The sequence below is a fragment of the Phascolarctos cinereus genome, unplaced genomic scaffold (genome assembly GCF_003287225.1).
Source record: "Phascolarctos cinereus isolate Bilbo 61053 unplaced genomic scaffold, phaCin_HiC Scaffold_2;HRSCAF=192, whole genome shotgun sequence".
NCBI classification, from domain to species: domain Eukaryota; kingdom Metazoa; phylum Chordata; class Mammalia; order Diprotodontia; family Phascolarctidae; genus Phascolarctos; species Phascolarctos cinereus.
The window spans coordinates 63,905,783-63,931,279 of NW_027555625.1; the positions used below are offsets into that span (position 1 = coordinate 63,905,783).

At 39.3% G+C, this 25,497-nt stretch overlaps 2 protein-coding genes across 3 annotated transcripts in view; one reads left to right on the forward strand and one right to left on the reverse strand.

Annotated features, from left to right (window-relative positions):
• Positions 1-21,263, forward strand: part of CMTM4 (CKLF like MARVEL transmembrane domain containing 4) — an 83,080-nt gene extending 61,817 nt beyond the window's left edge. The window contains exons 3-4 of the mRNA XM_020989444.2: positions 8,462-8,560; positions 11,247-21,263. Coding sequence (XP_020845103.1) covers positions 8,462-8,560; positions 11,247-11,411 — 264 coding nt within the window. The 3' untranslated portion in view covers positions 11,412-21,263. The remainder of the gene's footprint in view (positions 1-8,461; positions 8,561-11,246) is intronic.
• A 2,038-nt stretch (positions 21,264-23,301) lies between these two features.
• The window catches only part of CMTM3 (CKLF like MARVEL transmembrane domain containing 3), a 36,654-nt gene continuing 34,458 nt past the window's right edge, over positions 23,302-25,497 (reverse strand). For both annotated transcript variants that reach the window (XM_020989445.2, XM_020989446.2), the window contains one exon: positions 23,302-25,363. In XM_020989445.2, the coding sequence (XP_020845104.1) occupies positions 25,335-25,363 (29 nt within the window). In that variant the 3' untranslated portion in view covers positions 23,302-25,334. The remainder of the gene's footprint in view (positions 25,364-25,497) is intronic.

A 25,497-nucleotide genomic window follows, 5' to 3' on the forward strand; every position in this document is an offset into this window, starting at 1 on the left:
ACACCGTACAGTCGAAGCCCTTCAATTCAGCATCAAACATTTATTAACAAACATATTATATATCACCTCTTTCTACTTCTTTGTGGAGGTGAGGGATTATGGGTATGCAACACTGTATATAACATTGGACTTTTAAAAAAAATATTGATTAGTTTTGCTGAACTTTTTTCTGTATCATAAAAAATGAATGCCTGAGATAGAAGATATATTAGGAAATGTAAGTGAAGTAAAAAATGTCATTTAAAACTTTAAAAAATGTACTAGGCTCTGAGTATACAATTGTCCCCATCCTCAAGGAACTTGGCCTGGTTGGGTGGGGGATGGGAAAGGACTATGACACTTACACAGATCAGTGTGGTACGATAAAGAATGTGTTGAGAGCAAATCAGACCCAGGCATGAAAACATGGAAAGTTTGAAGAGTGGGAGATGACTTATACCCAAAAGATGACTTGGAGAGGGGGGAGAGGTAGGTTAAGGAGTTCTTCATGGAGAAGATGGCATCTGAGTTGGCACTTGGAGGAATGGAAAAGCTTTAATAGATGAAGATAAGTGAAATTCCAGTCAACCAAGACAGAGGCAGGGGAGTATAGCTGATAGTGGGGGAAATAAGCATGGTGTGGTGTGGCTGAAATGTAGGAAACGGGAAAGGGAAGAGTGTGACGTAAGACAAGAGCCAGTTTATGAAATGCCTTTAATGTCAGGGTTAGGAACTCAGCTTGTATTCAAAAGGCTGTGGAGAGCCACTGAAAGTTTTCCCCATGATATGGCCCTCCTTTGTCTTTTCAGCCTTGTCTCCAACTTCTCTCCAAATCAAACCTTTTATTCCAGTTAGGCAAGTCTCCGTAATATCTCCTGGTTACGTCATACTTGTTCCCCAGTTTCTACCTTAGCTGCTGCTGCTCTCACTTTCTTGTCCACTATTTGAGCTGAGTTAACAAATCACCGTAAGACAGTGCAACAGCTATCATCATTTTTTAAAATGACAGCTGCTCACATTTATATAGTTATAGGACACATTCCTCAGACAGTCTCACAAGGTAAGAAGCAGAAATATTGCCACCATTTCACAAATGAGGAAACCTGATTATCAGAGACATCTAGTATCCTATCCATGGTTACATACGAAGTATTTGGCTGCAATTCTTGGCTACAAAGACTTATACCCATAAGGTCTTTGAAATCCAATTATAGTGTGCTTTTAAATGTACAATTATGTTGCAATTTAACAATTTCTTATAGAAATAGTAGATAAAACTATGAACCTATCAGTTTATAGTAACCAATTACTATTAATTAGCATTCTGTTGTTCAGCTTGAAAATTCTTCCAAGTCAACTTGATATGGACCCAGTTTCAGATGCCCCATCCTTTTGCCCAGTCTTCAAGTCCTAGTTAAACTTTTTTGACTGCTGCAACCTACCTATATTGATAGTTCCTTTCACCAGACTATAGTACTTAGAGTCTATATCCTGTAATTTGGTTCCTAATTATATGTGTTGTTAACTAAATGCTTCCTATGTGTTCATCTTGTCTTTGTTGATCCCTGAGGGCATAGACCTTGGCTTACATGAACGTAGCACAGGGGTGGGCCAATTATAGCCAAGCCCAAGGGCCAAATCCAACTACCACCTGTTTTTGCACAGCTAAGCTGAGAGTGGGTTTTATGTTTTTAGACTCAATAAGACTTTATTTAAAAATTGAAAAACCATTCTGAGTTCACAGTGGGTACAAAAACAGGCAGCATTGCAGGTTGCTGACCTCTGTTGAAGAGGTAATGTACTTGTTTCCATGGGCTCTGTTGAACTGTTTTTACTGACAACTTCATTAAGAATCAGTTTCTCTCTGACCTGGCTTAGTGTTTGCATGTAGGAGGCTCTCAATAGATGATTGGTGATTGATTTTACCTATATGATTGTCCCTTAGGTAGCTTTTGCGTTCATGGTTATATTAGGTTCCCATTTCTTCACTGCCTTGGTGCATATATAGTTTTGGACACCTAGACAACCATTAAATATTGTTAATCTGATGATCTTTGGTACATGAAGTACCATATTTTGCTGTGATTTATATTTCTGTATTGCTTTCTTCTAGGAACAGTTTAATTGTTATTTCTCAAGGTATCAGGTATTTTTTATGTTGCATCGAACATTTCATTCATTTAGTTAACTTATTAAGTACTTAATGCCTCAGGCACTGTGGCACATACTGTAGAAACAGAGACAAAAGTGAAAGAGCCTCCTTCCCTTCTTGGAACTTAATCTTCTTTGGGGAGGTGAGGTGAACACCATGAACCCAGTTTAGTCAACATAAGTTATATGTAAAGTCATTGCAAAAGAATTTTAGGGTAGGCGATTGCAGTGGAGAGGATCAGTGTGGGCCTTGTGTTGGTTTGAGCTGAGCTTTGAAGGAAGTTTGGGATTCTGAGAGATGGAGGTGAAGATTGTTCCTACAAAAGTGTGGAGGTGAGAAATGGAGCATCACATGTGAGGAAGAATGAGAAGGGTGGTTGAGCTGGAACCAGTGGTGAAGGAGGGTAATATGCAGTGAGTCTGTGGTGGTGGTAGGTGGGGAGTGGTCTTCTCAAGCCAGCTTCCAAAGGGTAGTGAGCACCAAATAAAAGAGTCTGGAGCCACTTCAGCTCTTTGAGCAGGGGAGTGACAGACTGATCTCGCCCATGCTTCGGGAATCCATCTGGCAGGTATGGGATGTCTAGATTGGCAAAGGCTGGAGGCAGGGAGACAAGTATATGGGAAGATGACGGGGGTTAGGGCCTCAATTAGGGTGGAGGGAAGGGAATGGATGTGAGAGATATTATGGAGGTAGAACTGGCAAGACTAGGATAATTGATTGACTGAAAGGAGATTCCCGCTCGCTGTCCCCTGCCCTGCTTTTTTAGAAATATTATCAAAGCATTTATCTTAATATTTTAGTTTGAAGACTTTGGACTAATCTAAAAGAGAAACCTTTAGCTATCAATTCAGAAACAATGCCCTGCACTCATTCTTTTTTTTTTTCCTTTTATCAAAGATCCAGGGGTAGGGGGCAGCTAGGTGGCACAGTGGATAGAGCATTGGCTCTGAATTCAGGAGGACCTGAGTTCAAATATGACCTCAGACACAAAACACTCTCTAGCTGTGTGACCCTGGGCAAGTCACTTAACCCCATTGCCTAGCCAAAAAACAAAAAGCAAAAAAACCGAAGATCCAGAGGTGGGGAGCCTACAGCCTCGAGGCCACATATGGCCCTCTAGGTCCTCAAGTGTGGCCCTTTCATTGAATCCAAACTTCACAGAACAAATCCCCTTAATAAAAGGATTTGTTCTGTAAAATTTGGACTCAGACTTTTTTCTGCCTTTTGACTGAGTCCAAATTTTACAGAACAAATCCTTTTATTAAGGGGATTTGTTCTGCAAAGTTTGGATTCAGTGAAAGGGCTGCACTTGAGGACCTAGAGGGCCACATGTGGCCCTGTTCCCCACCCCTGCTGTGTAATCACTTTCTTTGAGAAAACTGGTAAACAGCTGAGGTTGGTGCTCTGTTCTCTCTTTTGATAGAATTAAGGCAGTGACCTGTGACTGGGCAGGTCTGCCTAGAGCAGGACCTCTTTCCCAGGCCTCAACCAGATTAAGGTCATGATTTGCCTAAGAGAAGGGAAGAGGTCTTTGATTGCTTCAGTTAGTGGAATAATCTCTTGAGTTCATCTCTGACCATCTAGAAAAGAGACTCCACAGAGGGGGAGTGGTCAGTGGTTTTAGGGATATAAATTTCCAAGCCATGCTGAAAGTTTAATGATTGTTTGGTTTGAACTTGAACCTTTGCTCTTTCTTGGCTGTAGAATGTTTTCTGGGATGCCGTAATACTAAGTGGTTTGTGTTAGAGAGATTCCCAAAGGCATGAGGAGATTCCGCTTTTTTATCATTCTGAAAAGAGAAACGCTAATTTTCTAATTTAATTAGAAAAATCTATATTAATAAAAAATTGTGTAGGCTTATGCCTAAAAACACAGGGTAATGAACTTTCACATACGTCTTGAAAGAGTGAAGAGCAGAGAAAGACGACGGAAGCTGGGAACTCAGCTGGTTGGAAGGATGGTGGTACTTTTCAAAGTACAGAATTTAGGAAGGGGGAGGTAACAAGTTTTGTTGTAGACATGGTGACTTTGAGAACCAGAAATCTCCACTAGGTACCTGGCTAGGTGGGCCTACAGCTTGCTTTTCAGCCCTTCCACCACGAAGGCTGAGAACCTGGCATAAATGGGAGCTCTGCGGCTTGTTGTTTCTTCTTGCATGTCCAGGTCTTTATGTGATGCCTTGTGCATGATCAGTTCTTGATAACTGGAAATGGTGTAGTGGAAAGATCAAGGACTTGGAGATGGAAATCGTGAGTCAGAGTCTACCTTTTTTTATTAGTTTTGTGGCTATGGGCAGTAATTTTACCTTTGAATTTCTTTATCTACAAAGTAGGAATAATCTCTATAATGTCTTCCTTACAGGGTTGTTGTAAGGGCCAAATGAGATAATGTCTATAAAGTGCTTTGAAAACCTTAAAGCAGTATATTAATGTCAGTTCTTATTGCTTCTATACATGTGACCTTGGAAAAACACAAACTCTTTGAGCCTCAGTTTTCTCAATTTTAAAATGAGAATAATGCCCTATGGACCTCATTGGGTTGTTGTAGGTCAAGTATTTCAGAAATGCTGCTAATAATAATTTTGTAATTCAACAGCATCACCAGAAAAATATTAGTGTTGAAACATGGGTTTTTGTGTGAGGGAGTGTCTTAAGATCACTGAGAGAATTGTGCGGTTTCCCCAAACACAGTCCTCCTCTTCCCTTGTTTTATTCTGAGCCTAGTTTACTGTCAGTCTGCGGTGCAGAAGCACACCATGTATTCTGTCTTCTCTCTAATGGACCAGCTCATGGATTGCCCGTCCTACCACATGTTCTACCCTACCCCCAAACCCCCAGTGTCCGAGCCTGAGGCTGTCCACTCCTTCCTCTGTGCTCTCTGGAATTCCTGTTCCATAGGTAACAAACTTACTTTCATCTTAAATCTTTTCCTTTTCTACTCCTTTCATCTTCCTACTCCCATTGAGACCTGGCTCCCCTCAGGGTTCAAAGCCTCTCTTTCCATATTCACTTGTTCTCCCTGACTAGTTGGTTGAGGTGGGGAGCTGGAATACTCCTTGCTCCCGTTTTCTACTTTCATTCAGCTTCACCCTCTATTGCCATCACTCTCTTCCTTTGAGTTGCATGCAGTTCATATGTACCATTCAATCAAAATCATGGCAGCTGTTGTCTCCACACCTCCAGGCCACTCCCCTTCTTTTTTCAGTGAGTTCAGTGCCTGGCTCACTGTTTTGTTGTCCTCACCTCCTGCCTTCATACTAGAGGATTTCAAGATATGTAATTGATTCTCTCTTAAACACCCTGATTTCCCAATTCCTCAGTTTAATCATTTCTCGTATCCTACTCCATCCCACCTCAGCCAAATACAAAGATACCCTCAATCATGCTGTCATCAAAAAATGTACTTATATATTCATGAACTATGAAATTCTTTTAGTTAATTACAATCTCTTACTGTCCCACCTTTTCTACCTTGTAACCCCAAATTCTTTTTTTCGCCTACACTGCCCTCCAGTCACTACATGAGCTACACTCTTTTATCTTCCTCATCTTGACTCCTTGGTGAACCAGGTCAAATCTATACTGTCTTCTTGTCTTAGGTCCCTTTTCCCAAATACCCCCTTCTCTTCTCTGATACTATTATCAGTCTGGTGTGAGCTCTCATTGCATCGTACCTGGACTGCGGCAGCAACTTGCTGCTTGATCTTGCCACAAGCCTCTTTCCACTCCATTTCATCCTTCACTCAGCTGTCAAAGGAATCTTAAAGCACAGTGACTGTGTCACACTCCCTAACTCAGTAGACTTCAGTGGCTCCCTGTCACCTCCAGGGGCAAATACAAAATCATCTCTTCAGTGTTTGAAGCCCTGAATTCATAGCTTGTCCTCCTCTCACCTTTCCATTCTTCTTATACCTTAACCACTTCAAACCGCCATGGTACTCTGTCTTCCAGTGACACTGGGATAAAGGGGGCATTTTCACTGGCTCCGCTTGGAATGCTCTCCCTTCTCATCTTTGCCTGCTGGTAGCACTTCATTCAGTTCTCCACTAAATCCTGCCTTCTGCGGGAGGCCTTTCTCAATGCAGCCTTCCCTTGGCTGATTATTTCCCATTTATCCTGTACGTAGCATGTTTGCATGTCTCCTCCATCAGACTGTGAGCTCCTTGAAAGCAGGGACTGGCTTGTACCTTTTTTTGTATCCTTAGCAGTGCTTAGCACAGTGCCTGGCACATCCTTAATAATGCCCATCAGGTTATACATGTGCAATTATGTAAAACATTTCCGTATTTGTCATTTTGTACGAGAAGACTTGAATAAAAGAAAGAAATGAAAGAAAGTGAAAAATAAATAAAACGCTTCAGTCTGAATTCAAACAATATAGTTTCTTTCTCTGGAGGCAGATAGTATATTTTATCATTAGTCTTTTGGGATTGTCTTGGATTGTTGTATTGCTGAGAATATAGCTAAGTCATTCACAGTTCTTCATCGAACAGTATTACCGTGTACAACATTCCCCTGGTTCTGTTCACTTTACTTCACTATGTATTAGTTCATGTCAGTCTTTCCAGCTGTTTCTGAAATCATCCTGCTTGTCATTTCTTATACCACAATAATATTCTGTTACAATCATATACCATAGATTGTTTAGCCATTCCCCAATTGATGGGCATCCCTTCAATTTCAAATTCTTAGCTACCACAAAAAAAAAAAGCTGCTATAAATATTTTTGTACATGTAGGTCCTTTTCCCTTTTTTTTAATTGTCTTTGGGATATAGACCTAGTAGTGGTATTGCTGGATCAAAGAGTATACATAATTTTGTAGCCCTTTGGGCACAGTTCCAAATTGCTTTCCAAAATGGTTGGATCAGTTCACATCTCCACCAACAGTGCATTAATGTCCCAGTTTTCCTACATCCCTTCCAACATCTAACATTTTCGTTTTTGGTCCCATCAGCCAGTCTGATAGGTGCGATATGGTACCTCAGAGTTGTTTTAATTTGCATTTCTCTAATCAATAGTGATTGATTCCTTTGTCTGAAAACTGCCTGTTCATATCCTTTGATCATTTATCAGCTGGGGAATGACTTCTATTTTTATAAATTTAACTCAGTTCTCTATATATTTGAAAGATGAAGCCTTTATCAGAGATACTTCTTTCACATTTTTTTCCCATTGATTCCCATGATATCCTTGCATTTGAATGATGTAATTTGTAAAGGCTATGAGCACGGTGCTCCTGTTTTAAATCTGGGAATTTAAATGACAAATTTAATTTGCTTGAATGCTTTAGCAGGATTGGATAGTAAAGAAGTATACTCTGTTTAATTCTTCTCATTACTAGCTTTATTTTCCTTTTTTTGGACTGGAGAATGCTTCCTCCTTCCTCCCTCCTCCCCAATTTGAATACAATTTCTGAACCAGTAGGTAGCTGTCTATAATAAAATTTAACTTATATGAGTTTGAGTAGTGTACGCCTCAGTTTCTTCATCTGTAAAATGAATTGGAGGAGGAAATGGCAAACCACTCCAGTATCTCTGCCAAGAAAACCCCGAGTAGGGTCATGAAGAGCTGGACATGACTGAAATGACCTAACCACCACCACCAATGATAACAACAGCAAAGTTAGGACTTAGGTGCCGTAAGTGAGACACTTGTTAAATATCCTGAATGCTAGGTCCATGGACTGATCTGGTATTCAAGAATCATAAAAGAAAATCTATATTTATTGATGTTAAGGTTTGAAAGACCTCACATTAAATGAAAGCTTTGCCAATTTAGATATTTTTGTGTGTGTTTTATATTAAAACCAAGTTAGCTTTGATTATGGGGAATGAATAGGGGGAGGGCTTCTAGGCTTTTGCAGGTACTCCACCTTTGCTCCTACAAATTCTATACTTATGTTGAGAGTGTGGGCACTGGGCTTTCTGTGAACAATGCTGTAGTTGGGTCCAGGCCATACTGATTGGGTCAAGTGTTTGAGTTTTATAACAGAACTTTATTAAGAGCAGTTGGTTGGTATGCCACTGACAGGTTAGTTGTCAGTTGCTGTTTCTGAAAGAGAAACCATTTGATAATTCCAGTATCATTTAGTGAACTGGTGAAATGTATTCACACTGTGCTGTGATGATCTTACCCAATTCACTTTAGTGGCATCCTTAGCTTGTGGGTGTCTGATTTCATCTGTGCTGACCCTTGCCTCTGTTACATACAAAATATGTAATCCAAAAAATGAGATATTGTGGTTCTTATTTTGAATGTTTTCTATTTACTTTAAGAGCAAAAACTAGCATGATCCTTTTAAAGTAATTCCATCACTTTTCCCCCTTTTAGGATTTGGTCAACACTGGACTCAGCACCTTCTTCTTCTTTATTGCCTCTATAGTACTTGCTGCTTTGAACCATAAAGCTGGAGCAGAAATTGCTGCTGTGGTAAGAAAATCAAATATTTAAAACAGAATGACTCATCCTAATTTACATCCCCACCCCATGGTATTTTGTTCTAATTTTCCTATAACCAATTAAAAAAAAATTATACTGTCATTTGAACTGTAGAGAACTCAGTTGGTTTTGAGGAACAGCTACCACCAGCATTTATTTCATATCTACTGTATTCAGAGTCCTGAGTTATGTACTAGGGGAGATATAAAGTTTGAATATCACAAAATTCTAGTCTTCAGGAAATTTACATTCTAGTAAGATACATGCATGGAAAGCTTTGCTGCCTAATATTGCATGAGAGATGCTATGTGAATGCCACGTGAGATCTCACAGGCTTGTTGATTATTACTAATGAGGGGAGATATTTATAAAGGAGCTAGCTTTTGAGTTGGGCTTTTTAAAAAATGCTTTTAAAAATGGATGAATAAGAATTCAAGAGGGGGACAGAGTTTTCCCTTCCTGATGAGTTTTGGGGTCTGGTAGAGAATCATGGAGTACAAGTACAGTTTCCAAATTCAAAGCTCCAGAAGGAAAGGTTTTTAGAGACTTGTAAACATTGTAACAAGCACAAGTTTATAACTGAAAATCAATTACCTAGAATCGCTAGCTAGATCTGTTATGTTACCTTCCCCTGAATAGATTCCAGTTATAGGGGTACAGACTCAGTCTCCCCACCTCCAGAATTTTGTGTGTGTATAGATAGATATAGATATATACTCACTTGCCTGACTGCAGTTGGAATGAAAGAATGCAACATATATGTGAATGTGAAATATACATATTCACACGTTTCACAAAGAATGAAATATATATTATATATACACACATACATTAATATTGGGGTAGCTAGGTAGCACGGTGGATAAAGCATTGGGCCTAGAGTCCCGAAGACTCATCTTTCTGAGTTCAGATTTGGTCTCAGACATTTACTAGCTGTGTGACCCTGGTCAAGTCACTTAATCCTCATCAATAAAATGAGCTAGAGAAGGAAATGACAAACCACTCCAGTATCTTTGCCAAGAAAATGCCAAATTGGGTCATGAAAAGTTGGACATGACTGAAACAGCTGAACAAGTCAAAAAATGTATTTTTATACCTCCCCACCCCCCCATACTTCACATTCTTTAATTTCAACTGCAGTTAAGCAAGTGAGTTACTATGGTCTCAGCTCCATCTTAATGAAGTACATGCTGGTCCTTAGCTCTAAGGCTCAAGTTTGCTCCCCTTCCTTCCAGGATATCGTCAGTCAAGCAGAAAGAGAGAAAGACCAGGACTTGATCAGCAACATTAGGGAAAAGTCCAGAAATTCAATATGAATTGGTGAGAGTTGGATACCTTAAGGGCTTAGCTATATCTTAATGGAATCTTTGTGTGAACTTTGTAATAACAGTTTGCTTTTATGCAATGTTTTCACAACCACCTGTGGCATAAGTAGTATAGGTATTGCTATCTTCATTTATTGATGAAGAACCTGACAACCAGGAATGTTAACAATTTTCCCAAAGTTTCCTGAATGATGAGTAATGATGCTGGGTCAGTGCTTCAAGGCTTCTGATTTAAAATCCAGAAGTCTTTCCTCTGCTGTGTGGGATGGGTCTTGTCCATCTTCCATACATTATGGAAACTGCAGAAAAACAAAGAAGGTCTAGGTTAGTAATTAAAGGCATTGAATCTAAAGATTTTCCATTGTATCATGGTTGTTGCATATTTTAATTATGATTTTTGCCCATAAAGTTCACATTAGAATCTTGGAGTCATAGAATATTAAAGCTAGAAGAGCTATTACAACATAAAATGTTGAAGAGACCTCAGAATTTCAGAACAGAGGTGGAAGGAACATTAGAAATTCTCTCTCTAGAATAACTGAGTCATTTTAAAATGAGAAAATTTGGGCCCAAAGAGAGGTGATGGAGCTATTGAGTGGCAGAATCAGGGCTAGAACCCCATAATGCTTTCATGACTTACGGTGCTGTGTTAATACTGAAACAGATATCTCTTTTATCCTTTTCTTTGAAAGATACTATAGAAAGAAATCTTTATGTGGCATTTGATCTGATATAAATAAAATATCTTGTAGACTTTAAGAATGATGTCTAGTGGATTCTCAGAGCCAGAAAGATCTGGGTTCAAGGACCACTTCTAGCACGTTACTAGCTCTGTGATCCAAGGTGAATCATTATACCTCTCAGTGCCCCAGGAAACTCTTTGAGACAATAAGTTGTAGGACTACCTGCATTGGCAGATGGAGTTTCCCCACCAGGATTTCCCTACACCAATGAAATCATAGATTTGGACCAAAGTAAAAAATAGACCCCAAGTTCCTATATATGGGACCATTTTGTTTCTGTCATTGTGTCCCAACTACTTACCATAATAATAGCTCACATTTATTAAGCATCCTATGTACAGTCACTGTGCAAAGTACTGGGGATACCAAAAGGGGCAGAAGACAGTCCATTCACAATCTAATCAAATCTGCAACTTCCTTTTGCTCTGAGATTTCTAAAAGCAATGATGTAATTGACAGTGAGCATATTGACAGGTAACAGCGTGCATTGTTGAGCTGGGTCATTAGGAGAGCCTGCACAAAATTCATTTGTATAGTGCCTTGCACTTCATGACTTGTTCATGTCCAGTTGACATGCTCTGGAGAACTTATGGTAGGTGTTTCTTTTAGGTTTTTGGCTTCTTGGCGACAGCAGCGTATGCTGCAAATACCTTCTTAGCTGTGCAGAAATGGAGAATGAACATTCGACAGCAGAGCACCAACGAATACATTCGTGCACGGACAGAATCACGAGAAGTGGATAGCCGTCCTGAGATACAGCGTTTAGATACATGAGAAGGAGCATCTGAGGAGGACTGAGGTGGAGAGAGAAGTCACCAACAAAGAAAACTTTCTCCTCTCTCCTCCCTGTCCTGATTTCCTCCCCAAGCTCCCACCATCATTTCTTATTATTTCATCATATCAAACTTTCATACAACTTTTCATTTTATCCTTCTTAACAAAACAGCTGGCGTTGGCAAAGAGCATTCACAGCAACATCATGAAGGAGCTTCGCTTACTCCATCAGATGTCCCATCTGCAAACCCAGAGATCTAAATAGCTCTCTGTTCAGATGGAAGTAGTCTGGAGGGGCCACAGTATTGTGGTGGCTGTTTTTTCCACTTTTAACCCTAATTCTGTGTAAAGGCTGCATGTGGTTCCATTATGAACTAGCATTCAGTCAGATATATCTTCATGACAAGGTCAGGAGTTTGAGGGCAGGTGAAAAATGTAACTCAAGTTTAGGTTAAATGTGATTACGTAGAAAATAAGGGGTGAATGACACCAGTTTAGGTCAGTTAACAGTCTTCATGGGGTGCCCACTATGGACCAAGAGCTATTGTAGTTGATCACAGCCCATGCCAATGTTTGACTCCCAAAATAAGCCCTCAATTCTTGTCCTTTATTTTTGTGGCCTGTGGATAGCTGAGACAAATTGTGAAGCAAATTATGGAACTGAAAACTTTGGTAGCATGGACAGAAGTCAGCCAGAGTCTGTTGGCTTTGGACCTTACAGATATGAACACTGGCAACATCATGGGGATAAAAAGCACCTAGCAGTTAAGACAATGACGTCTGTATTGGGAGGGCTACGTTTTATTTCTGGCCATGACAGAAAGTTACTGTGCCATTTCCCATAAACAACTATCTTGAGTCTGAGTGGGGTACACAGTTCCTACATTCCTACCTAGCCCTGAATTCTGTGAGGTGAATTCGGAGAATTTTTATATGAATTCATAATACAGTTCCCCTGGCCAAATTCATAATGCAGTCCCATAGCCATCACCACTATGTCCTAGTAGGGACCAGAGGTGGGATGTTTGGGATTTCTTTGTATGTGTATACACACACACACTACGTACATATATGTCAATCTCTACACCATACCAGAATCAGTTCTTTGCCTGTGTGTTATTCCCAAAAAGGTCTTTCAGGTTATAGGAGTATATGGTGGTACTGGAACAAACTTCTACATATGATAAAGTATATTTTCTTTTGATCACAAGTATTATGCATGACTGATCGACCAAATCTGGTTGAAGAAAAGCTTCCATTCATCCAGAAAGACTTGAGGGTATCACAGTTAATTTAATGCTCAAATTTAAATGGGGATTTCTCTAATATACCATGCCTTTTCAACACTGCAGGGATCCATGATTTTGCATCTGTGTGGGTCCTGCCTCCATTGATTGCAAATTGCAACCCGTCCTATGCCTTGACCTAAGTCTTCATGAGTTTTTGTGGCTGAAAAAAATTCATTTCCTTGTGGTCTTCCTTCTGGTGATGAGTCTTTCTCTGTCTGCTTCATTGGACTGATTCTCAGACAGCAGATGTACAGCCTGACTCTGAGCCTGACAGTCAGAATCAAAAAGATTTTGATTTGCTGTAGAACCTGCCAAATTGGTCTCTGCTTGCTTAGATTTGAAGAGCCCAGGTTTGCCTCCACACCACGAGGAGTAATCATTATACTAGGACTTAGTAGGAGTTTACTGTACATAGATTGTCAATTCCCAAAGAATTAAGTATGGTAAGATGAGTCACTAAGACTATATTAACCATAATATATTCACTCTTTCATTCATCAAATATTTATTAATTTTACTGCACTGTGCTTTGCACTTGGGGAGATAGAAAGATGCATTCTTTGCCCAAAAGGATATTCTTTCTTTGATTTGAAAGTCACTCTAGTTTATCACAGGCCTCAGATTCTTTGTTATGAAGAGAAGTTACTGTCATACCATACTGTCAGAAAGTTCTATTTAAGTTTTCTTTGTTGTTTAGATTCTGGAATTTATAGAGAGAAGTTGATGCGCAATGTATTAGGTCTTCTCTTGAAGATTATATCTGTGGAGTGGGGGGAAAACACCATTTAGTTTACTGGATTGTCATAGTTTAGACTGATTTAAATGTGTATAAATCTCCCTCTAGCTTGACATTTGGTATTTGCCAAGGAAAAGAACATTTACTGCTGGTCAGAGAATCTGAATTTTTCACTCAAATGTGGGTATCTCTAGCATTCATTTACTGAAAGATTTAGTGCACAGCTTCGACTGTGTACTATGTGTTAGCAGATGTATGGCTGCACACTCACCTGTGTACCTGCATGATTTAAATGCATTTCATTCACTGCATATTTTACTTAGTATGACTTTATTGTGTGAGATTGATAACAGTACCCATTTTGGGCATATGAAATACCAAGTCTAGTTTTCCTGTATTTAAAAGTATGTGAACTTAATGTTAACTTTCAGAGCCTCATATGCCATTTTAACTTCAGTTGTGATGTTCCATTATTAAGTAAGCATTTATTGTGCATTCTGTGCTTAGGTGGCACATACAATATCTCCAAATTATTGCATCTAACCTTGGGGAGAATTGTGTCGTCTTCCACACCTGAAAGAACCCTTGGTATCTCCACTCTTCTGTTCCACAGATTGCTTTCACTTTCACTGCAAACATGCATAGAATGCAACTAGTGATTGTACTCCCATGTGCTTAAGTGCTCTATTGGGTTGTTTTGTTTTAAACTTTTAAAAGAACAGAAACATGCCTCTTATCCATTACTTAGCTTAGAATTCATTTAAAAGAAGGACCATTCCAACCTGTTGCTTTTCATTAATTATGGTTTATTTTCAAGTTTCTTCTACCAAGTATGTATTTTGAAATCAAATATAGAGACGGCCAGACAGAATGATTACTAGAATTTTCTCAAGTGATCTGAAAATATAGAGTTTACCATTAGGAAAAACAAGATGATTGCGCTAATGCCCCTTTCTTATTATATTTGAGGAAGAGAGAGAGTTGATTGTGAGTGAAGTAAATTGCAAATAGAGTGTAGATACATTACAAACATGAACAGTCCATGGAAAATCTTAATCTTTTGATAGGTCACAGAGTTAGAAATTATTACGTATATAAATGTATACCAGTGACAGAATTTTTAGAAGTATTTATTTTCTTACAATTATTTCTAAATCCTTTTTGCCATGGAAAGAACAACATGGTTTTGTGTGTGTATCTCCTTGTAATTGGCTAGTGAACAGAAAGAAAATAAAATACATTTTAAACATGGCATAATATATAATCACATAATTTAAATATGGAACATGTGGTCAATAAAGTAGGTCTAGTCTGGGGTGAAGGTAACACACTAGTGTTTCTTCCGTTATAATTCTTGTAAACAGACAGTGAAGGCCATGCGTAAATTTGAAACTGAAAATGAATTATTTTGTTGGTTAAATTCCAGTTTCTGAATAAATCATAATTTTAATAATGATACCTACTTAAATGTATTATTTCCCATAAATCATAGACTGAACATATTTTTGTTGTAGTTTCAGGTGTTAAACATTTGAAGGGAACTTTGGTCATGCTTTTCTGTCTCTTAAGGTGGCCAGTGTGGCATCAGAACATAAGCTGAATTTTAATAGCCTGCTGTTTCTTTAATAACTTGTCGGTTGCTGCAGATTAAGCAGCATACTGGCGTTCTGTATGTAGGACTTCTCATGGTTTGAGAAGTGGTAAAACTGTGGTTTGGGCATTGGAGATGTCATTCATAAAAGTGCTTTTATTTTCATGGCAAAAATGGAAGAGACACTTTTGCCTCACCTGAATGATATATTCTTCAGGTTCTTTCCCCTCTCTAAATCAACATTGTTCAAGCGTGCCTAACTTTTCCTCTTGGTATTTCTTTAGACTGTTGCAAGATGAGAAGAATGGCCCTTCTCTTTTTGGTCTGGAGACATCATAGTCTCACAAACATATTGGACTGTTCCTGGCTCCAGATAAAGATAGGAAAAGACAAAGTTAAATGAAAAAAAAATTTTTTTTAAACTGCAACAGGAAAGCCTCTGCTGTCTGAAAGAACTGTGCACAGACTGAGCTGTGGGATAGGTTGCCGTCTGTATTGGTTGATGGCGCATCTGCACCCAAAAGATCTCTGTTCTTGGGAACTCTCTTCTTGGGAAGACATGAGGTTCCCACACCCAAACATCCACTTCACTATGGATTTGTTCAGTTTAGATCTGATTGACCTAGAAGAATTCTAGAAGAGACCGACAATCTGACCCTTGCTAATGCCCGTCCTTCCTTGGCCACTTCTGTTGTCTCTCTTCCTAGTGATGTTTTTCCTTCCCTAAACTGATGCCTGTTTGCCTCTCTGTGTTAGACTCTCCATAGGATGCTTTGAGTATGACTTTTCTTGGTTCATTTAGGATCTGTTTCATGGTCTTGGAGACTGGGGTTTCATTCTGTCTTCCTGTGTGATTCAGACTTAGGTTGAACCACAGATGGTCTCTGTGGAGATGAAGCATGAAGTGTTTTGTCTGCACAAATATGTGAAGTCTCATTTGCAATGAATCAGCTGTAAAGAAGGGAACTGTTTAGTTCTTTTTTTTTTTTAATTGTTTTTTTGAGCTTTGAATAACTGCTAAGTCTTGCATGAATAGGATTTCTATATACTCTGGTACAGTAGAGTCTAAAGCTGTAGTTTTGTTGAAGAAGGATCTTTAGATCTCCATATTTTCTAGGAGGGTAGATCAAAGTTGCTCATCCCAAGTTGAGGCAGAGTTTCCATTATTAGCTCTATGATTTGTCTCAGCAGCAGAATAGAAAATGTGTGTAACTTTGGCCCTATTTTGATAACTTTCCACCTGGCAACGTCATTTTGCATTTCTCCTTCTCTTGAAATTAAACTGTTGAGTTGTGGCAGCTGCTGCAGCAGGATCGTCTAAAAGAAAGAAAATGACATGCACCAGGCCAGCTCAGTAGGTAGAAGAGGTAGCCAGTGACAGGGGTTGATTGGTAATCAGTACTCAGGAGCAGGACTAAGTGGAATTCCTTCAGGACTCTTGGTAGTCCTTTTGGTCTATTTGTTGGTAGCACTTGTTCGGTGCTAGGACCTGGACATCTTAATGTGACTTTCTGCTGTTTGAAAGTCTCATTTCCCTTTATTAGTTACAAAAGGTCTTTGAGAATATATGTCTCTACCTACTCAATATTAGTAACTCATATTTCTATGCCACAAATACATGAAGCAGAGGATTTAGAATCGGATGAGCTAGGTTCATGCTCTGACCTTGCCCCTTACTTTCTCTCACTTTGGGCAAATTACTTCCCTTCTGTGAACCCAAGTTTTTTCATCTGTAAAATGAGGGAGTAGGATTAGATGGGCTCAAAGGGCCCTTCCAGCTCGAGTAGGAGAGATAAATTAATATCCCCATTTTATATGACGAGGAAACTGAGACTGAGAGAGAAGTGAAGTGCCTTGCTTGAGGTCACAGTGCCTGGCACATCCTAAGTGCTTAATAAATGTTCTAGCTTTCTATTGACTATTGGATCCAGTACTCGAGACCAGCTTTCTCACTACTCCAGCTTGCTGCCTCCACTTCAAGTAATGTCCTTTTAGATGTAAGCAGTCTACATGGGTGCTCTTGGAAGCTAGAGCAGGGAGACAAATATGAAACAATTGCCTTGAGTTTTTACTTATTATAACCTTGGCTGTAGGATCAGGTTCCAGGTAAGCTGTAACAACAGGGCCCAGTATAGACACACCTAGCGCTACACTGCCTGAGCCAGGGTTTTGTGTCAGTAAAAGGAACCCAGGTGAAATATTGCTACCAAATGCCATTGCGGTGTCAGGAAACTCTACTGTGACTGAATGGCCTTGGCCAGCCTGCCATTGGAAATGTTCCTATGGAGTTACTGCTCCCCATAACATCATTCTGCTCAAACAGTATGCTTTCTCAGAACCGATCGACATTAAGTGGGATAGTCCTATACTAGACAGTTATTGACAGACTACAGCCATGACCTGATTAGGTACCCACACATCTTAGAAGGGTATCATCAGGATTGACTTCCTGTGCCTTTTTTGAATGCTTTAAGGGCCACACCTAAGACTGAATTCCTTTAACCTTGTATACAACTTCTCAGTAAGGTTCAAATTGTTGGAATGATAAAAACTGCCTCACTGAGAGAATGTGACCAAAGGGACTAAGATATTTACATTTCTTAGAAACTGCCTTAGAAATAGTCACAGTACTTAGTTGTCCAAATATACTGAATAAGATAATTTGTAACAGCTATGAGCACTGTGCTCCTATTTTAAATCTGGGAGTTTAGATGACAAATTTAATTTACTTCAATGATTTAGGAGGATTGCAGTATACTCTGTTTAATTCTTCTCATGACTAGCTTTATTTTCCTCTTTTTTTTTTTTGACTGGAGAGTGCTTCTCCCCCCCCCCCCAATTTGGATACAATTTCTGAACCAGTGGGTAGCTGTCTATAGTAAAATTTAACTTATATAAGTTTGGGTACTGTATGGATTTTATAATATTATTTTGGTTATTGTTTACACTTCTTTGATGGGAAATATACCTTATGTTCATATCATTTGCTAGCGCAATATTCCCTGTGTTCGTATCATGTATAAATTGGCTGGGAGTTATAGACAAAGGTCGGGGAGTCTTGGAATATAGGTATAATCATCCTATTTTCTAGATTCTGCTGAAAGAAAACAATGGGCTATTAGAAATGTTAAAAATCCTTTTTATTAAGAATTTGTCTAAAGCTAGAGGGTCTCATTTTTAATAGCAGTTTATGTATGTGTATTTTGGAATTAGGGCAGGTTCCCAAAGTTTCTCCTGATAACCTCACTCAAAATGTGAGAGGATAAATGAACATAGATTTTATGTTTTTGGAGATAGGGAGAAGGGCATGGGATTTTCTTAATCTAGAAATAGCAAAATCTCATTGGTTTAGGCATGGGGAAATAGGTCTTAGTAATTGAAGATCTTCATAGACAGTGGCCCTCATATCTTAAGCAAACCCACAGACATGGTACTCTAATTCTGTTTTGGAAAGTGAGAAGCTTAGATGAGGGGAAAGAAGAGGTACTTTAATCCTAGTGTCTCTGTAAAGAACCAGTTCTCTATGTCTGCTTTCTTTGTGTTTCTGTCTAGATTTTGCCTCCCTTACCTTTGCATAAATGTGTTCCAAAAGTGACTTCATTCCTTTCTGCGCATGTGACAACAGCAGATGATCAGTGCTTAAAATTGTGAACTGGTCAATCCAAAGCCAGTGGTGGTAGCCATGCTTTATAGGGGGAAGGAGGATGGTTGTAGCAGCCTCCCCCAATCTGGGTCCCAATCCAACTTGAGTGTGGCCAAATAGAAACCCTGTGAATATGGCTTCTCACCACTGTTGCTTTGTAAGCTTCATCTAGTTCCAAAGAGACATTTGTTTCACTCTCTTTCATACTGCGACCTGTTTTGAAATGCATTTTCAAATTCTCCCCTCTGTTGAAAACAAATTTCTTTGTACACCATGGAGGGAATCAGGTGTGTTATCATCTAGATTATGTCCATTTGGGCCCAGTTTTTCCTCTGATTAAAGTGGTAGGAAGTGAAACTATTTGTATATGTTGAGGTTTATCAGGGTTCAGGAACCCATGACAAAAATAATAAGCTATTTATTACTCATTGTGTTTTGATTTGAAGATTTGATAACTGTTCTGTCTTTTCATGTTTTTTTTTTAAACAAATATAAAGTAACTACTTCACCTTTGGTGCCTTCCAAGCTGTCGGATAAGCGCTTGTTTAATCATGAAGATGAAAAAGATGTAAATTTATTGTCAGTAAACACTATTTTTGTAGCATGGTCCTATGATCTTGTCTTTTTAATATTGCTTTCACTGATGCCAATTGTAATATCTAACCAATTTTCCTTTTGTGAACTAGTTAGCCAGGTTGCTCCTCCTTTTCCCCCTCCATTGCTTCAGAAGGACTGACCCTTTTCCCTCCATCTTCTCAATCTCCTTTCCTCATTTTGTTTAAAGACTGAGGGTAAGATCATTTTTATGTGAAATACTTGATTATCAGTTCAATTATGTTTCTTTTTTGGAACCATTTTTGAAATCCACACATAGAGCTATTCTTTCTAATGTGTTTTTATAAAAGGACAAAAGTTGATTTCATGATAGAAGGGAAAAATCTGGTCAGTCACCTGTATCTATAGGGATTAAAGTTCTCACCCAAGTAAGTCATGCCAGGGAGTGGTGTTGTTTGAACTACTTATTTCTCTGAATCAAATCTGGCCCTTTTCATCTCCACTGCTTACTTCAGATCATAGATTCATAGAATGGTAGATCTGAGGGAGAAGTATAGAGCCATCTAGCCTAACTCCCTTGTTTGATAGAGGAGGGGAAACCAGGTCCTAGAGGGCTGCTTTATGAGGGCGATGGAAAGAAGAAGGCCCACGGAGGCTTGCTTGTCCCATTGGTGGTGAGTTCTTTATCACTGCTGGGAGAGGTGGGGGTAGTTGTGTCAAATGAACACTAAATGCTTTTCAATGTAGATGATTCCAGCTTCAGGGAAGAGTTGGTTTAGATGACCTGTAGGGCTTCTTCCAAACTCACGATTCTGTGAAGTAACTTGCCCAAGGTCATACAGCAAGTTTGCAGCAGAGCTGGAATGAGAACCTAGCTTCCGCACCCGCCAGTGCATTGAATTTTATTCTTTACAGTACTGTCTCCACTCAGTGCGAAAAGTACAGGCCACCAGCTAGAGCTTCTAACATACTATCTGGAATCAAACTCATGTTTTTAGATTGGTCTGTTTATGCCATAAAAGGGTTTCATGGCTTCAAGTTTCTACGTAAAATAAATTGCTTGGTTATTGTGTCTTCTAAAGAGGAGATGAATTTCTGCAGAATCCTTTTTTCCTCTTTTCTGTGGGGTCATTGACATGTCTGGCCAAGGAAAAATCTTAATGTTATGGCCAAGCCATTGCAAAACAATTCCAGAAACATCAAAAGTGTATTTTAGAAACAATTTTTTTAATGTTTCTTTTCTCAAATCTCTCTTTTTTTTTCTCTTTTGGAGGGAAATGAGAAAGGGAAGGGTCAAAGTCAGTTGTAGGTATTTTACAGTAGGTGAAGTGTCAAGTCAAATGGCAGATGAATTATCATAGTTTTCCAACAGCTACTTACCCAGGTTTAAGCCGGTGATATTTTTTTTCCTCTAGAAATACTATTAACTGGATCAAAATTAACCTTGATGTAGTTTCTATTTTCTCTAAGTGATATATTTCTTTGATTCTCTCTCTGAACAGTTTAAAGGTACAAGCATCCTACATTTCCAAGACAGTACTCATTTTATGAACTTGATTTTCTGAGTGTAACCTTTTGTAGGTTGTATTTTTTTTCCTGCTTTTATAGCTGAAGTTGAAGGATTGTAATTTCATAATGGTATTATAAAAAGTGAATTCAAATTTACTTTTGATTCTGATTATTTTAAGTATGTGACATTCTAAAATAAAAATGACATATTTTGCTTGTTATGTATTTTTTAAAAGGGCGTAATATGAAGGGGGTTTTTTTGGTCATTTTCTGATTTCAAATGAAGTATTATGTTCACTGATTTTTTTTTTGCTCTCCCCACCCACATTTTTACTCTCTTCCCTTTGATACACCAAGATGCCGAACTTCACAAGTTTTCATGGTCCTTGTCTTGATCGTTTTCATAGTGGTAAAATCTGTATTTTTGTATGTAGGGGGAGATAATTTTCTCAACACTAATCTCTGATAAATATTGTATGAAATTGTTGTGAAGGATTTCTTGTTGAATAAATGGATGTGGTTAAACAAACTAATGTGTTTTTCTCTCTTTTTAATCTGCCCTGCACCTACTTAAAGGGTGCAAGTCCATTTCCTGAAACTGAAAGGCTGTTTGATGCTTGGAAAAGTAACTTATCTAGAACACAGAAAGAGGAAAAAGGGTACCATGCATGCCTGCTGTGGCTGTTAACTAAACTGACACCTTCCTTCAGGAAAAAACCAGGCAAGTTGAAACATATAGATGCACTTATTTCAGGTGGCAGCCAAAAGAAACCTTTTAGTTTCTTGGGACAACACAATTGCCTGATGTGGAGCACTGTACTAGCAATCAGAAAATCTGAGTCTGAATTCTTTTTTTTTTTTAAGTGAGGCAGTTGAGGTTAAGTGACTTGCTCAGGGTCACACAACTAGTAATTGTCAAATCTGAGACTGGATTTGAACTCAGGTCCTTCTGACTCCAGGGCCAGTGCTCTATCCACTGCGCCATCTAGCTGCCCCCTGAGTCTGAATTCTGGCCTTCACTTTCTCTCTCTGTGAACAGTGGGGGAGTTGGGCTACATGGATTTCTAGGGCTATTTCAGAGATTCTGTAATTCTGAAGACACATATTGCAGGTAGTAAAATTGTTTTGAGGTCTCAACTAACCCATATTGGTTAAAGCCTTAAGTACTCACTGTGGTTCACAGATCACATGAGGCTCTTGTTACAAACACATTTTTAATTTCTCTTTTGGAATACCTTATTAGACACTACAAAGGATATGGTGGTCATGGCTCTTGGTTTATGGTGATGGCATTGATTAATGGTGCAAAAACCAGTAGCATGTGGTAAATATGACTGCAAGTGTAGCTGAGGAATCAGAACTGTGAGGAGCCCTGAGATATGAGATTCTGAGTCATTTATTTATTAATTGACATAGTATCAGGTGGGCTGATGAGTGGAAATTGATTTGTAAGCTTTAGAATGTCAGTTGTCAGAGTAGTGTGATAACTAACGTTTATTAAGTACCTCTTAAGTGCCAGCCAATGTGCTAAGTGTTAGGGATGTAGGGGAATAGTCCCTGCTCTCAAGGAACTCAGAGTCTAATGGGAGAGACAAGATGCAAAGAATTAGACATAAATTAGATGCAGGATAAATTGGGGGTAGAAGACACTAAGATGAAGGAGGCCTGGGAAAGGGAACTTACTGAAGACGGGACTTTAGCTGAGGCCTGAAGGAAACCAGGAAAGCTAGGAGGCAGAAATGAGGAAGGAGAGAGTTCTAGGCATGGATCACAGCCAATAAGAATGCCCGGAGTCAGGAGGTGGAGGATCTTATCCAAGGAACAGCCAGGAGGCTAGTGTCACTGGATCTCACAAAGTATGTGGAGGGGAGTAAGTGCAAGGACACTGGAAAGGCAGGAAGGGGCCAATTTTGAACACCAAACCAGAGATTTGTATATTGGTCCTGGACACTGGAGGGAGATGATAGAATTTATTAAATAGAGGTAGGGGCAAGGGGCAGGGTTGATATGGTCAGATCTGTGTTTTAGGAAGATTGCTTTGACAAGAGTGAAAGATGGATTGGAGTGGGGAGAGACTTGTGGCAGGAAGTTCTACCAGCAGCTACTGCCTTAGTACAGCCTATGTGTGATTTGAAGTCCTTTCTAGCACTCTATCCTAATATTTCATAATGATGAACCATTGGTACCAGTCCAAAGGGCTAAGGCAGGAAGCTATGTATCACACACAGGATAGAGGTTATGCTCCTTGGAACAGGACTAATCTGGATGCCATTATATGAAGCATATTCTTCAGCAAATATGAATTATAGACTTTTTTATGTAATTGGCTAAAATGTGGGCTATCCAGAAACTTGGAAAAGCTGAAAAACAAGTTTGTGTGGTTAGCTGTTACTCCAGAATCCACTACCAGGCTCAGATGAGATTTGTCCCTGGAGAGTAAAGAGAATACACTTGATTTTCAAAGAGGGAGAAGGAACATTCATATATCTCTGTATACATAAACACACATATACACATTATATATGTGTATATATAGTTGTACATGTATACACACAGGCACAACCAAGTAATCACTATGGTTTAATCCATCATGACTTTTCATGGATGGCAGATTGACATGCAGTATATTAACAAGTGAAAAACTTTACAAATCAAAGGCACTTAAACAGTCATATTAGTTCTCAAGTCATAGCAAATGCCATTTACTTAGGTAATGTTGCTTTTGTATATTGAAAGCTTTTAGGCTTAAATTTTATATAAAAATGTTTTGAAAGATGATAATAGAGAGAGAGAAATACATACAATATCACAGTTTCCTGAAATAATTAAAAATGGGCCTTCTAATCCCTGGAAAAAGTCATTAGTTATGTTATAGTTTCCACAATCCTTTGGTCTGCTATGCCCCGAGTGCCCCTAGCCTGCCAGCAGGCACCTATTTGGAACAAGGGTTTGGCTACCAACAGCCATCTTGTGATTCTGCTGCCGGTTTTCTTTCCCCTGAGTTTCAGTTTCTTTATTTGTCAAATGGGGATAATATATACTTGTACCACCTCATTCACTGGGCTCTTGTGAGGAAGGCCTTATAGTCTTAAAGGAATGCAAACCGCTGATATATTTACTCATCACCTTGTCTCTGAGGTCCCTTCCAACTCTGATAAATCTTTGATATTTATGTAGTCTGTTTTGAACAGGGCTGGGATGGTGTCCTTTTCTATTGAAGGACGACAGCTCACTTCCTTAGGCTAGTCTATTAGAACTACATCCTAGCTACCCTCGCACCTGGAATTAGATGTGTTTGTGCAGGTCCTGATGGAGTGATGAGTATCCACTGTCTGAAATGAAAGATGTCAGAATTGTCTTTGTGTACCAAGAACATGAAGAAAAGAAGAACTGTCTAATAACAGATTCTCAGAAAGACCACTGTTATTCAAAATGTCAAATGCCTCAAGTGGGTATTGCTTCAAGGCCTGGTGTGCTTGTTAGCACGTGTGTGTGTGTGTGTGTGTGTGTGTGTGATGTATATGCACATGCACATGCTCATGGAGAGAGAGAAGAAGAGAGTGAGAAGAAGAGGTCTATATATGTAGTACAGTAGGTGCCTCATAAATGGTTATTGATTGCTATGTCAAAGTGAAGCACAAACCTGTGACTTAATTAACATAGGCCTCTCACTCTGTGGAAACTGTCCACTGATGCAGATCAACAGCATATCAGCAAAGTATAGTCTTAGAGTTACTTGGAGGCGTTGAAAAGTTAATCATTTTGTCCTTGTCATTGAGCAAGTATGTCTCAAAGGCAGGTGGTCACCTAAGCCACAAAAATCATCTTTTTAAGAAATGTGACTCCCTGGGTGATCTGGAGTCTCCCAGCCCCAGTTTTCCTCTTCTGTCTCATAAAGAGACAGTAGGAGGTAGAGTTTTTTTAATGGCAGAAAATGGAACTCTCCTTGGCAAATGGATATTAATCTTTTGATAAGCAAGGTTGCATGTGTTACAGTGAGGATTCCTGGGGGCAGTCAAGCCACAAGGGGTACAAATATACCTCTTCCCCAATAGATACTCACTATCACATGTCATATAAAATGCTTGGTAAAAACCGAGGTAGCAAGACTCTACATGGCAGTGTGGGACTTGGATGCAGGTATAGACTTAAGGCCTCCACTGCCTTGTATTCACCTCAGACACAGAAGTCTAAATGGCTCAATGGTTTGGGAGAGACATTTGTGTTAAGTGAGTTCTCCATTATTATAAGACTAAAATTCAAGATTGTAGAATTAGCTCTTCTTGACAAAGATGGCAAGGAAACCAGATACTGAAAAGGCACTTAGACACGGGAAAGGTGAGCAAACTGCAGACCGCAACAACTTATCACAGTCTGTTTGGAGGATAGAGTGGAAGGGAGAGAGTTGAGAGTTGCGTTGTTCTCCACAGCCACAGCCCCTCGGGAAACAGTAACATAGGAGGAATGAGAGGCAAAGTCCAACATAAGAAGGAAAAGCCCCATTCTCAGCTGGCAGTGTACTTGGAGGCTGGAAAATTAGAGCGCCCCCTGAGATTCCCTTGGTGGTCTGTGCAGTAGTGTCGTCCAAGATAGCTGGTCATCAATCAGAATCAGAATTGGAGTCTTCCTCTGAAATGGAAGGGAAAGACTTCAGAAACAGATTGTTCTTTAGATATTGACAGGTCAGCAGCTTCAAAGCACGGCAAGGCTGGGGAGAGCTACTTAGAGTAACCATAAACACCCTCCCCTGACTGTTCTGGAGT